This window comes from Etheostoma spectabile, chromosome 18 (assembly GCF_008692095.1).
Source record: "Etheostoma spectabile isolate EspeVRDwgs_2016 chromosome 18, UIUC_Espe_1.0, whole genome shotgun sequence".
NCBI classification, from domain to species: Eukaryota; Metazoa; Chordata; class Actinopteri; order Perciformes; family Percidae; genus Etheostoma; species Etheostoma spectabile.
In genome coordinates this window covers 19,553,570-19,566,354 of record NC_045750.1, presented here as the reverse complement: position 1 = coordinate 19,566,354, position 12,785 = coordinate 19,553,570, and the positions used below count along the sequence as shown (strand labels likewise).

General features: G+C 44.3%; 1 protein-coding gene across 1 annotated transcript in view; it reads right to left on the bottom strand.

Moving 5' to 3' along the window:
* The window catches only part of mdn1 (midasin AAA ATPase 1), a 1,030,807-nt gene extending 1,018,099 nt beyond the window's left edge, over positions 1–12,708 (bottom strand). Inside the window, exons 1-13 of the mRNA XM_032542336.1 lie at positions 12,613–12,708; positions 12,167–12,393; positions 10,656–10,880; positions 9,357–9,464; positions 8,971–9,163; positions 8,689–8,898; positions 7,410–7,541; positions 7,045–7,148; positions 6,382–6,496; positions 5,938–6,110; positions 4,113–4,194; positions 1,189–1,284; positions 910–1,022 (exon numbers count right to left, since the gene is read on the bottom strand). Coding sequence (XP_032398227.1) covers positions 910–1,022; positions 1,189–1,284; positions 4,113–4,194; positions 5,938–6,110; positions 6,382–6,496; positions 7,045–7,148; positions 7,410–7,541; positions 8,689–8,898; positions 8,971–9,163; positions 9,357–9,464; positions 10,656–10,880; positions 12,167–12,393; positions 12,613–12,708 — 1,874 coding nt within the window. The remainder of the gene's footprint in view (positions 1–909; positions 1,023–1,188; positions 1,285–4,112; positions 4,195–5,937; positions 6,111–6,381; positions 6,497–7,044; positions 7,149–7,409; positions 7,542–8,688; positions 8,899–8,970; positions 9,164–9,356; positions 9,465–10,655; positions 10,881–12,166; positions 12,394–12,612) is intronic.
* Positions 12,709–12,785: the final 77 nt, after the last annotated feature.

Below are 12,785 nucleotides of genomic sequence, written 5' to 3'. Positions count from 1 at the left end.
TTTCTTTTCTTTTTTAAATCAGTGTCAACACATTTAATTAACTGAAAGATGACAGATTTTGGAGAATATACAGTGACTATTGTGTTTCCCATCTAATTAAACTTAATTTAGAAACATTTCTAAGGAGGCCTTGTGACACAATTATTGTTGTGAGCCTGTTATCTCGAGATCACAGGTTGCTATTAAAATATTAATCACATTTGCATTTTCACAACATATGTCAAAGATTGTACTTAAAAACTATCCACACACCAGACTATCCACACACCAGACAAGTTTACAACTGTGTGAAAAATGTACAAATAATCAAAGAAACAACAGCATAGAAACACATAAAAATAGGACTTTGGCACTTTAGATTTTAACCAAAGTGCCAAAATTCACATCCTGTCCAGTGTACTAAAGAACAAAAAGTGGCTTAGCCCCCACAAATTACTGCTCATACCAGAGCAAGAGTGCGTCACATTTCTTATGAACTTAACTTTCATTTTGCAAGAGAAATGTGTATTTTCGTTTTTTTAAAGTTACTTCTCACTGGCTTTAAATCCCTCAATCAGATGGAGAAATAAGACAAACGTTTACAATATGTAAAACATCTAAGTCAATCAGATCCTTATATTCCTGTTAATATGGCTTACTGGACACACATATGCCAGTTTCTGCATGCTGCTTGCTTTGTTGTTAAAGTCTGACACCCGGCTTTGGAAAGAATCAATGTGAACATTTGTGCATGTCCTGATGGGTTTGTTTACCATAATGCAGTTTTAAATCAATCCTATTTTTTTTCAATTTACCAGCAGGGGATCTATTTGGCCCTATCAGTAAGGGGATGTTGGCACAGCAACAAGCTGATGCATATTTGGGGTAAACAGAGGTTAAAGGGGGCATCCGGCAGGATGTCCCACTTACACACTCAGCTGCACCGCTTCAGTCTGTTTCCGACTCAGAGTCACTCTGCCCACCGTTGCCTCCAGCTCGCTCAGCGAGATGCCCGGCTGGTACATCTGGCAGAAGTGTTGCGCCTGCATACATACAGCAGCCAGGAGTTAGACTTAGGACATGTTTTATACATTCTGTATACAATGTAGATTATAAATAATACTTGCTTCTTTAACTAATCAACGCTGTAGGGGGGTACTTTGCATAAACCCATTCCTTATGTTTTGCCAAAGACGGCTGGTCACGTACCTTCTCTTTGGAGATGTTGAGCTTGCTTCCGATGATCTCGGCCATTCGCAGTCGACTGTCAGGCCGAGACAGCATGGCTGTGAAGCAGTCCAGAGCCTGGCAACCACAAGCACCACCACAAGGCATCAGTCAGTAAAAGTCATGCAACCTGAATCACCCACCACTTGTTTGATTAGAAGTTGTACACCCTGGCTCCAATCAAAACATATCCCAGTGCAATATAATAATATATCCATCCATCTATCCATCCTTTTCCGCTTATCCGGTATCGTGTCGCGGGAGAAGCAGCTCCAGCAGGGGACCCCAAACTTCCCTTTCCCGAGCCACATTAACCAGCTCCAACTGGGGAATTCCGAAGCTTTCCCAGGCCAGGTTGGAGTTATAATCCCTCCACCTAGTCCTGGGTCTTCCCCCAGGCCTCCTCCCAGCTGGAGGTGTCTGGAACACCCCCCTAGGAGGCATTCTTACCAGATGCTTGAACCACTTCAACTGGCTCCTCTCGACGCAAAGGAGCTGCGGCTCTACTCTGAGCTCCCCACGAATGACTGTGCTTCTCACCCTATCTCTAAGGGAGACGCCAGCCACCTTCCTGAGGAAACCCATTTTGTCCTCTTGTAACCTGGATCTCATTCTTTCGGTCATGACCCAGCTTTCATGACCATAGGTTATACCACACCCGCTGCTTGGGTAAATAAATAAATTCTACAAACAGGATTGGTGACAAAGCGCAGCCCTGGCGGAGGCCAACCCTCACCTGAAACGATTCCGACTTACTGCCGAGAACCCGGACACAGCTCTCGCTTTGGTCATATAGAGATTGGATGGCCCTGAGAAGGGACCCCCTCACCCCATACTCCCGCAGCACCTCCTGGGGGACCCGGTCATACGCCTTCTCCAGAGCCACAAAACACATAGAGTAGACCAGATGGGCATCCTCCCAGGCTCCCTCCTGGATCCTTGCGAGAGTGAAGATCTGATACGTTGTTCCAGGACCAGGACGGAATCCACATCGTTCCTCTTCAGCCTGAGACTTTACCAGTGAGGCTGAAAAGTGTGATATCCCTGTAATTGGCACACACCCTCTGGTCCCCCTTTTTGAAGTGGGACCAGTCTGCCACTCCCTAGGCACCGTCCCAGACCTCTACGCAATTTTGAAACGGCGTGTCAACCAAGACAGCACCTCCACACCCAGAGCTTTCAGAATGTCTGGACGGATCTCATCAATCCCTGGGGCTTTGCCACTGTGGAGTTGCGTAACTACCTCAGCGGCTTCCACCAAGGAAATTAACAATCCCCCATCATCCTCCAGCTCTGCCTCTACCATAGAGGGCGTATTAGCTGGATTTAGGAGTTCTTCAAAATATCCCAGAAAGACTCCTTCAGTCGAACGGCTTTCCTTACCACCGGTGTCCACCAGTGTGTTTGTGGGTTACCGCCTATTGAGGCACCTAAGACCCTGACCACAGCTCTCCACCGCAGCTTTAGCAATGGAAACTTTGAACATTGTCCACTCAGGTTCAATGCCCCCAGCCTCCACAGGGATGCACAAAAAGCTCCGACGTAGGTGTGAGTTGAAAGTCGGTCTGACAGGGGCCTCCTCCAAACGTTCCCAATTTACCCGCACTACCCGTTTGGGCTTACCAACTCTGTCTAGTGTCTTCCCCCACCCGCTGACCCAACTCACCACCAGACGGCTCTGTCCCTCTCTTCACCAGAGTGTCCAAAACATACGGCCTAAGATCAGATGAAACAATTATAAAGCCGATAATTGACCTTCGGCCTAGGGTGCTCTGGTGCCACGTACACTAATGAGCATCCCTATGTTCAAACATGGTGTTTAATTGACAGGACAGATGAAGATATGAAAGGGGAGAGAGAGGGGGAGTGACATGCAGCAAAGGGCCACAGGCCGGACTCAAACCCGGGCCCGCTGCGTTGAGGAGTAAACCTCTATATATGGGCACCCGCTCTACCAACTGAGCTATCTGGGTGCCCCGAACATGGTGTTTGTTATGGACAATCCATGACTAGCACAGAAGTCCAACAACAGACAACCCCTCTGGTTTAGATCAGGGAGGCCGTTCCTCCCAATCACGGCTCTTGATGTATCTCCATCATTGTCCACGTGTGTGTTGAAATCCCCCAGCAGAACTATGGAGTCCACCACTGGAGCCCCAAACAGAACTCAGTTCAAGGTCTCCAAGAAGGCTGAGTACTCCGAACTCTTGTTTGGTGCATATGCAGAGTTTTCCCCCACACCACCCGCAGGAGTAGCGAGGCAACCCGCTTGTCCACCGGAGTAAATTCCAACGTAGCGGCGCTCAGCCGGGGGCTGGTGAGTATCCCCACACCCGCCCGGCGCATCACACCCTGGGCAACTCCAGAGTAGAAGAGAGTCCAGTGGTTCCAGAACCAAGACTGTGGGTAAGGCAAGTCCCACTAGATCTAACTGGTAGCGCTCCATGTCCCGCACAAGTTCCGGCTCCTTCCCCCACAGAGAGGTGACATTTCACGTCCCCAGAGCCAGCCTCTGCCGCCCGGGTTTGGTCTGTCAAGGCCCCTAACCTTCACTGCCACCCATGTGGCAGCACACCCGTCCTCAGCGGTTCCTCCCACAGTTGGTGGGCCCATGGGACGGAGAGATAGGTACCATGTAGCTTTATCGGGCTATGCCAGCCACCAGGCGCTCGCTGACGAGCCCTCCATCTGGGCCTGGCTCCAGACAGGGGCCCCGGACTTCCTCCGGGTAGGGTCACTCTATTTCCCTCTCAATGATTCATGCAGGGTTTTTGAATTATTATTACAACAATTATTATAATAATATAATAATATAAAATAATATGAGCAGCACTCAATACAACTAAACCCAATGCTATTTTCTGGCTGTTTATTTGCTGACTTTTGAAGCAATCAAAACCACTAACCTCTTGGAAGACATGTTGTGCTGTGGCTGAGGATGTGCTGTCAAAGTTAACACTGATCCGCTCACACCACTTCAGCAGGTCCCTGCCAAGTCACAATGAAGAAAACAGAAATAATCATGAATGAGGAACATGAACCCTAATGACCGAGAACAACACATATGATGAGCTTTGCAGTTAATGACACTGATCAATGAAGTCCATTTGTGCTATTGAAGTGCAGATCATGGAAACTAGAGAAACATTGATTTAACGGCTGAACCTCGGCCAGCACATACATCACACTGATGAAACTTCCAAAAGCAGCCGGGCAGATAATGTCTCTAAGTGAGGAGGTGTTACCTAACGGCTAAGCCTTGGTTTGACCAGCAGAATGTGGGATTCCAGCCTAGCGTACAGAGGACAGTCCAATCAATACTCTATCGAACACAGCAGCAGCTAGTGGAAAGCTAATTAAAGACTGGCTGGTGGTTTGGATTTGGGGGGGGGAGGCGGTCTGACAGATAGAAGGCCAAGGGACACAATAAATATCACAATATAGAATCATTTAAAAGGCAACCACGACTACATTGTGCATCTGCCCTATTGCTGATAACGTGGCAGCAGAAACTGTGCCATGGTGGGCCACCACTACCAAATACACATATAGGAAACACTGTGTGTGTGTGTGTGTGTGTGTGTGTGTGTGTGTGTGTGTGTGTGTATAAATATAAATATAATATATATATATATATATATATATATATATACACACACACACATACATATACATACACACACACACTCACTCTATCTCTCTGGGGGCATGGCCTTTTAACCCTTGTGTTGTCTTCCTGTCAAAATTGAAAATCAACAGTTTTGTTGACACTTTTTATTGATGTTTTTAACTTTTTCTCGGGTTTTTGTCTCTTTTACCATCACTTTTGATGCTTTTTTCCCATTTTTGAAGTTTTTAACACTACGTAAGTCTAACTTATTAACTTCAGTTTTACAGTAATTTTTGGAATTTATGGTCAATAAACCTCATTTATAGGAAATTATACCTAATGTTTGAGTTAGAAAAGCAGAAATTAGGAATTATTTAGACCAAAATTAAAGGAAAGTATGTTGATGGATAATAACCACTGGACTGGAATATGTCAATTTTTACTCAATACTTCAAAACCACTTCAATTTGTTTTTCAGATGCTATAAAATTCAATAAGACCCCCAAAATTAATGAAAGTAGAGATTTGTACTTTCCAAAGAGTTTTGTGTGGAATCAATCATGTTATTTTGGGTAATTAAAAAGAATATTGATATAGAAAAAAAGGTCAATTTGACCCGAGGACAACATGAGGGTTATTGGGGGCATTTTCAGAAAGGGAAGTTATACAATTGTCAAGCTAATTATGAGCAAACTTCTCAAATGTTGCAAAAAACGATCGAGCTACAGAGTAGTTTGGTCTGAAGTTATAGAAGCGCCATAGGCTACTGTACTCCTCCAGGAAACCGAGGAGAAGTAGAGGCTGCTAACAGAAAACTAAAGCCTACGAGAGAAACATGGAGAGACATGGAGAAAAGTGAGTGAGTGACTACATCAGAACTTATTCATATTCAATATCCCATTTAGAGCATCAACTCTTCTTCCACAAAGACGAACAACAACAACCTCAAGAGAGCAGGAACACTTTATTGCCCAATTACGAAGGTTTTACTGAGTTTTATTTAATTGTTTCCCTTTTAATGTGAAGATACTTACCAAATACAGATTAGCATCACTTGATTTAATTACATACCAGAAAGTAAGTAAAGGAGGAGCAGAGAAAAGTAGTACGCTGGGCCTCACCTCAGTGACAGTGCCCTCCCCTCCAGCAGGGGGCTGTTGTCCTGCTGGCTGTCCACGGGGGGTTGGAGGCAGCTTGTGTCCAGGTCTGAGTGTTTGTCCCCAGTCAGCTGGCAGAAGATATCCAGGAGACGGTCTGATACCACCGTCAGCTGTGGATACCTGCTAATGAGCACCTACACACAGAGACAGGGCTAAGTTAGTAATGTACGAGGGCCATTCTGGAAGGTTTCTGTCTAATATAAAAAAAATGTGTGAAAAGATTAACCCATTGACCAGAAATATCATGGACTACGATATTAAGTGTCCTATTTTCCATTACTCTGACTGATTAGACCCCTGTCAATTTAAAGTTTGCTGGAGCTATGCAAGGAATTACGTGAAGTCAAGTACTAAACTGTTGGGGGGCTGTAGCGGAGTGGTGGCTCCAAAGCCGTTAACACTCACCTTCTTCAGCTCTTCTCGTGTCATGTTGCCCATTTGCAGCTTGGTCCAGTACTTGTCCAGCAGCGCTGCATGAGAGTTCTGTGGTTTGTGCCAGCTGCCACCACTGAGGTACATTCTGCAACAAGAAGTAACAGCCATACTGATGTCAAATCATGCCCACTGTATGCAGAGACTGGCTGGGTACGTGAAGGTGTTACAGCAGGATGGGTCATTTCTTTTTTTTCTTTTTTTTAAACTACTTCCATCATTGTGTGTGGACAGCTGTGTGCATGCAGGGACTGTTTCATATTCTTATCCTAAACCTCTCTTGAATGTTGCAAGTCGGATTCACAAAACTTTCTTAACTGCAGAAATTGTGTGTGAAACGTGAATTTCTTGTTTCAACTTGATAAATGAGAGCGGTGAGCAGATTTGGATGAACGGTGTGCGCCTTCCCTCCGTGGCATATGCTGCAGACCACGGTGTTTAGGCTACATGGACAGTCAGTGGGAAATCCATGGAGCCAAAAGGTCAAAAGCAGTGTGCACTTTGTTTACATAGGACTTTATGTTCTGACACTGGGACACATCCAAATTGTAAAAGATATTCAGGTTACCACAAAGAAATGATATCAGTACAAGCTGCTGTTCCAAAAGTGCATTTACAACGTAATGACATTGTTACCTTCTTGTTGCAAAAAACTGAAATCCAGGAGCAACATCAATACAATCCTCCCGCCCTGGAATCATCAGCTTTTTATTCTCCATCAAAGGCAGGAGCACAGATATCTGAAAAAGGACATTTCACTTCAGTTATGGGTTGTTGCAATGATACATTTACATTAAGCAGATTATTAAGATTATATGCAGAAAATGTGTAGGCATATTGAATATATGTTTGAACTGACAATATGTGCCCTGTTCCTTTAAGTTGTTTTTTTTTTTAACTTATTTTTTATTTACTTCACATAAAATGACAAGTATACATGTAACAATATATACTTTAGAAACACACATTAGGAGATTGAGTTCCTTCAAGTTTTAACTCACCACATCCAAAGGCGCATGGTCAATGTCTTCCAAGAGGATCCACTGGCCTTTAGATACAGCCTGCGTCAGCGTCCCTGGCTGCCACACAAACTTCCCTGGTATATCAGTACACCGGTACATCCCGAGCAGCATCTGTGAAACAAACAAAAACACATTCGCAAATGCTCAGCCTTTCACCTAACCTGCATTGAAGGGGCACTCCAGGGATTTAGTAGTTAAACTTCCAAAAAGTTAAGGCAAACATAGGAGACATATTTAAATGGTGAAAATCAAAGCAGCAGAGGCCAAGATACCCGGACCTTTTTAGTCCCTTGTATGGGCCTGGCTACAAAAACTAAAAATGATTTTCCATAACGCAACTAATAATAAGAACCTGCCTGCCACCTTAATACCCACTTCTTCCTAACCTCACATATCCAGTTCATCATGCTTTCTGGTGCTTCGTGTCAGCTAGTGTCGCCATTTTGTTTTTTTCCCCAGGTTTATTTATTAATTATAAAATGGCAATACAAAAGCATTTCAGAAATATACATATAAAAGAAGTTTCCTTTTGTGCTTACATATACAAAATAAAATAAGCAACAAATCAAAGCAAACCGAAACACAACAACCCCCCACAGTCAGTAATGAGGATTAAATACAACAATACAGACACATATACGGCATCCAAATTCAGAGAAACAAGATAGGACGTATTGCCAGGTTTAGGCCACTCTAGTCTAAGTCAAGAATATGTGAGAAACTAGTATTCTCAAAATATAGAAAACCGGGCCCCATACCTTCTAACATTTCTGAGAAGAACTCCTCGTAGAAAGTCTAATTTGTTCTAATTGAAGGAGCATGACGGGGGGGGGGGTTCTTAATTTCCTTTTAGTTAAAATTGTCTTCTCGCGAGAGTCGCCATGTTTCATGTACGGAAACAAGACATTATGTGAATATCCAGGAAGGCGCTGACAGGAAACAGCGGATTAGTCCTGGGAATTACGTTCACTGTATGTGTGTGTGTGTGTTTGTGTGTGTGTGTGTGTGTGTGTGTGTGTGTGTGTGTGTGTGTGTGTGTGTGTGTGTGTGTGTGTGTGTGTGTGTGTGTGTGTGTGTGTGTGTGTGTGTGTGTGTGTGTGTGTGTGTGTGTGTGTGTTGGTGTTTCCAGTGTTTCTCCATTTCCAGTTCGTAATGCTTTCTGTTAAGACTACGTAACGTTCAGCCCTCAGAAACTGAATCTTATGTGTAAATTGGTGGCGTGCCCCTTTAAATATAGAATGACTCCATGCACTCTCACCTTGCTGTCAGTTTGATCCCCGAGCTGGACCTTGAGGATCTCTGTAGCTTTTGTATGTCCAGTGACGGCAGCCATGAACTCAACCAGGGCAGTTTTACCGCATCCAATGGGACCCTCCAGCAGAACAGGCGTCTGGGAAGCCACAGCCAACGCCAGTCTTCTCAGATTGCGGCAGGTCGAGTCCACCAGCACCAGATCTTTCTGGTTCCTCTGTAAATTAGGATTGATATTAGGACCCGAAAGATCAACAGCAGACTGTTTGATGGGGCAAGGGGAACATACCTGTTCCGCCTGTCTAGGAACGATCCTGGGTAGGACAACACCACACACTGCTACCACATTCTGGGACAGGTCCTCCGATACCACCATGCCCCTGGTAAACTTATTAGCTTTCTCCTGGCGCCACATCACAGAGCCCTGATTGGCTAGCACCAGGGCCTTTTCTACCTCCAGCTGCTGAGTTTCTTCCAAAGCTCTAAAAGAACCAGGAAAAAGTGAGGACTCTGACATGATACTTCTGTACTTTTAGTGAAATCTTTTGAGTGCAGTACCGTAACCTTTTAGTTAGGATTCAGAATACCTCTTCTACCTCTGATTGAGACTAAACGTGTTCCCCAAAACGTTGACATATTATGACAATAGATTAAGGAAAAACAAAAGGTACATACTTAATTTTCATGTGCAGGATCTCATCACTCGTCAGTACCTTCCTCAGGAAGATGCTTTTCTGATTATCAGTCATATGAGAGACCAGCGCTAAACAATGGGCAGTGTACCTGTTGGAGACAATGAGAAAATACAGTGCTTTTAGTTTGATGAGCACACAGGTAAACACTAAAGACTCTACCGCTGTTGGGAGGCTACAGAAAGGCATACAACAGTATTAACAATATAACTGCTGAATGTAAACAGCTATGGATGAAAATAACTACTGGCGTCATCATTTGGTTTCTGAAGGGATGTTTTGAGCTTGGGCATTGGATCACTGCCCATTACCATCTTGGCAATTAGCAGAGCAAGAAGACCAGAGAAAGACCTGCATGCGATTGAAGCAAATCTCTAAATTCTTTAATCCCTAAAGCGTTCCACATCACGCATGTTGGCTTCCGCATGGAGCAGCGCTAGTTACCGCTTGGACTCAACACACTCTGAATGTGTTGTTAACAGCAGACATTGTGGCCGGTTTTCAGTAGGAAAAGCTGTTACTGATAACGCTGCTTCTGATCTATTCAAGTGTGCAAGTACCATGACACTGAGCCAGCATGAACATGTCATTTTATCATTTACATATGTGCTATTAATATTGTGACATGTCAAAATATCTGTAAAAAAAAAAAAAAGGCCCACTGTAGCAACTTTAATATTTTTTTAAATGATAAATATCATTACTTTGACATGAATTGATTGAATTTGAATGATAAATGTAGACGTAATTTTGTGGATTGTCCTTTTTCAAGTTTCTGTAAGCTGACTTTCAAAACAACATGAAGAAAATACAAAAAGGAGTCTGAGAGCGCAGACCTCCGCCAAGCCATGTCCTCTCACAATGTTAATGCACGGTGAATTTTAACTCACAACTAATTTTTCTAATTATTCTGACACCACACCCTCTCTGACAATGTTAACGAAACAGAAAAATAATTTGTGTGTAATCCTGCTGACAGACAGACAGACAATGGGCAAAGCAAAGCCAAAATATGACCTCCTTGGTGGAGGTAATATTGGTTGAAGGAAACAAGGATGGCATGCTTTGGAAATGCAGTTAGCAGTAACGTGCAGGAAATGAGCTGAACAATCCAAACACACCCACATAGTCTTTTCATTTAGAAATGCTTCAAACATTACTGAGCTGACCTCACAGAGACATCAAGCACACTCATTGGGATTTCAAAAGAAACCAGCTGAGGTTATTTGTCCTAAAAGGCCCATGACGCCTCTTTAGGGCAGAAGAGAAAGCAGGTACATACCCTCGCACCATCACATCACTAGTGAGCAGCTGGGACACGCAGGGACTCCAGTCCCAGAGCATTCGAAACTTGGCACAATCACTCTGGAGGAAACGGAGGGTGGCACCCATGAGGTCACGCAGCTTCATCCTCCTGGGGCCGTACTGAACAGCTGAGGACTCTTCACTGGTGAAGAACAGCCTCTGAAATACTGGAGGGGCATCATTGAAGTACCTCGCAGCAAACCTTATGGAGAGAAGTAGAGCAATGGTCAGGGTGACGTAGCCTGCAGAAAGGCATGCATCAGTGTTTGAGTGCCAGAGGATTCAGCATTTTTGGAGCTTGAGTGCTACTAGGAACTTAAAGCCAGGATATTTCAGACTTCTTTCACTAGTTTATACCATGCTTTTATTTCGGTCTCTGTCAAGTCAAAACACTGTGATGTCCCTCCCCTTCCTCCCTCTGTGTGTTGCCGTTCTCAAACCCCATTCTCTTGGCAAATAACTAACTTTGAGCTAGCGAGCTACACGCTGAAAATGTCAACTTTTGAAGAAGATGTGGACTGTGCAACAAGGTAGGCCCGCTTGATTCTTTCAGGGAATGATTGTACATATTTACAAAGAATATGTATAGGACATCTATCTAAATGGGATGTTTTGGAACTGATTGGTGGGATTACTGTGGACAAAGTACACGCGGAGATACTCTGATAAGAGATAATGAAGTTAAACCATGATTGATTGATTTTATTTGACCACTTACATATGAAATATGAAACAATACTCTGTGTCATACATTAAAATACATAAATAGTCAGGGATGACACAATAAAGCCTTAAGACTTATTTCCATTGTGGTCCTTATTAATCCAGCTAATTTAAATAGCTCACATTACTGTATTGGGTCAACAGTTAACTTCTTTAATATTGGATGTTGTTCCACCAGAACAAGTTCCATCCTGAGACTATTTAGCAGAGCCACAGTCGCTGCATCTGAAGCTTGGCGCCGCCTAAGACCATTGTGATTGGTTTAAAGAAATGTAAACAACCCAGAGTTTTTTTTCCCCCCTTTCCCAGAATGCATCTGTGATGAAGCCAAACATTACTCCACAGCACTGTGGACATAAAACTGGAAATGCCAGACTACATGAGGTGACTACTGATGTGTCCATTTTTGCCCAACTCTGATCAAAGCATGGCGGCTATAGTCAAAGTTGGATTACCAACTTGGCAAAGACCCCAGACCCTCAGGGCCCCTGGAGCCCCAGTTTTACTGTGTCTGGTTCGTACTGGATAATGGTGATATTAACTGAATAAACCTTAAAACTAGGTGTAATACCTTTGATATTTCAAATGATATTGTGCCAAAAGGGTGCAAATACATCTGGTTACTTGAAGGCAACACAATACATGGAGAGAAAAAGAGGTGGTGGAAGGTACCAACAGGGGCCCACGCCTCATTTTTGCCATCTGAGTAAATCCAGCCATGTGTCCTGGTGCAGCCTCTCTAGTGGCTTGTGTGAGAGCACTTACGCCTGAGCATCAGGACTGATGCCGAGGAGCTTGCTGAGGGCGACACACAGGCGCTCGTGGAGGTCATGGTTGATCTTGCCTCCAGCTCTGACCCTCTCTGCGTTGCGCTCCAACAGATCCAGGACCAGCGGCCGCAGGTGGCGAGCAATAAGCAGTGTGTACTCCTTCTCCAACAGCAGCTGAGCCACACACTCCAGAATGCACTGCCTGTCCTGCTGGCTCCATATCTGAGGACAACATGTCATTATGGGACATTTAAATAGTGACTGCTTGACAGCAAAGCCACACAGGTTCAATAAGTCTTCACAATATTTACATCCCAGGGTTTAACATGCAGGACAGTTGTTTTAGTGAAACAAAATACCCTAAAATGATCATTAGTACAGTGACCGGTGCCATGCGAAGGGCCACACAGCCACACATCCTCCAGCACATGTATGTCTCACCTGCTTGGACAGATACTGGCTCAGCTCGCTGTGACTTCTGTCAACATGTCTGGATATGGTGGCCAGTGACGACAGGCTCAGCTCTAAATGCTCCATCTTCTCCCTCCGCAGGGCCGGTCCGCAGCCGAAACCAGCTCGCGCACTCTATGAACAGGTATTTACAGTTTTAAAGC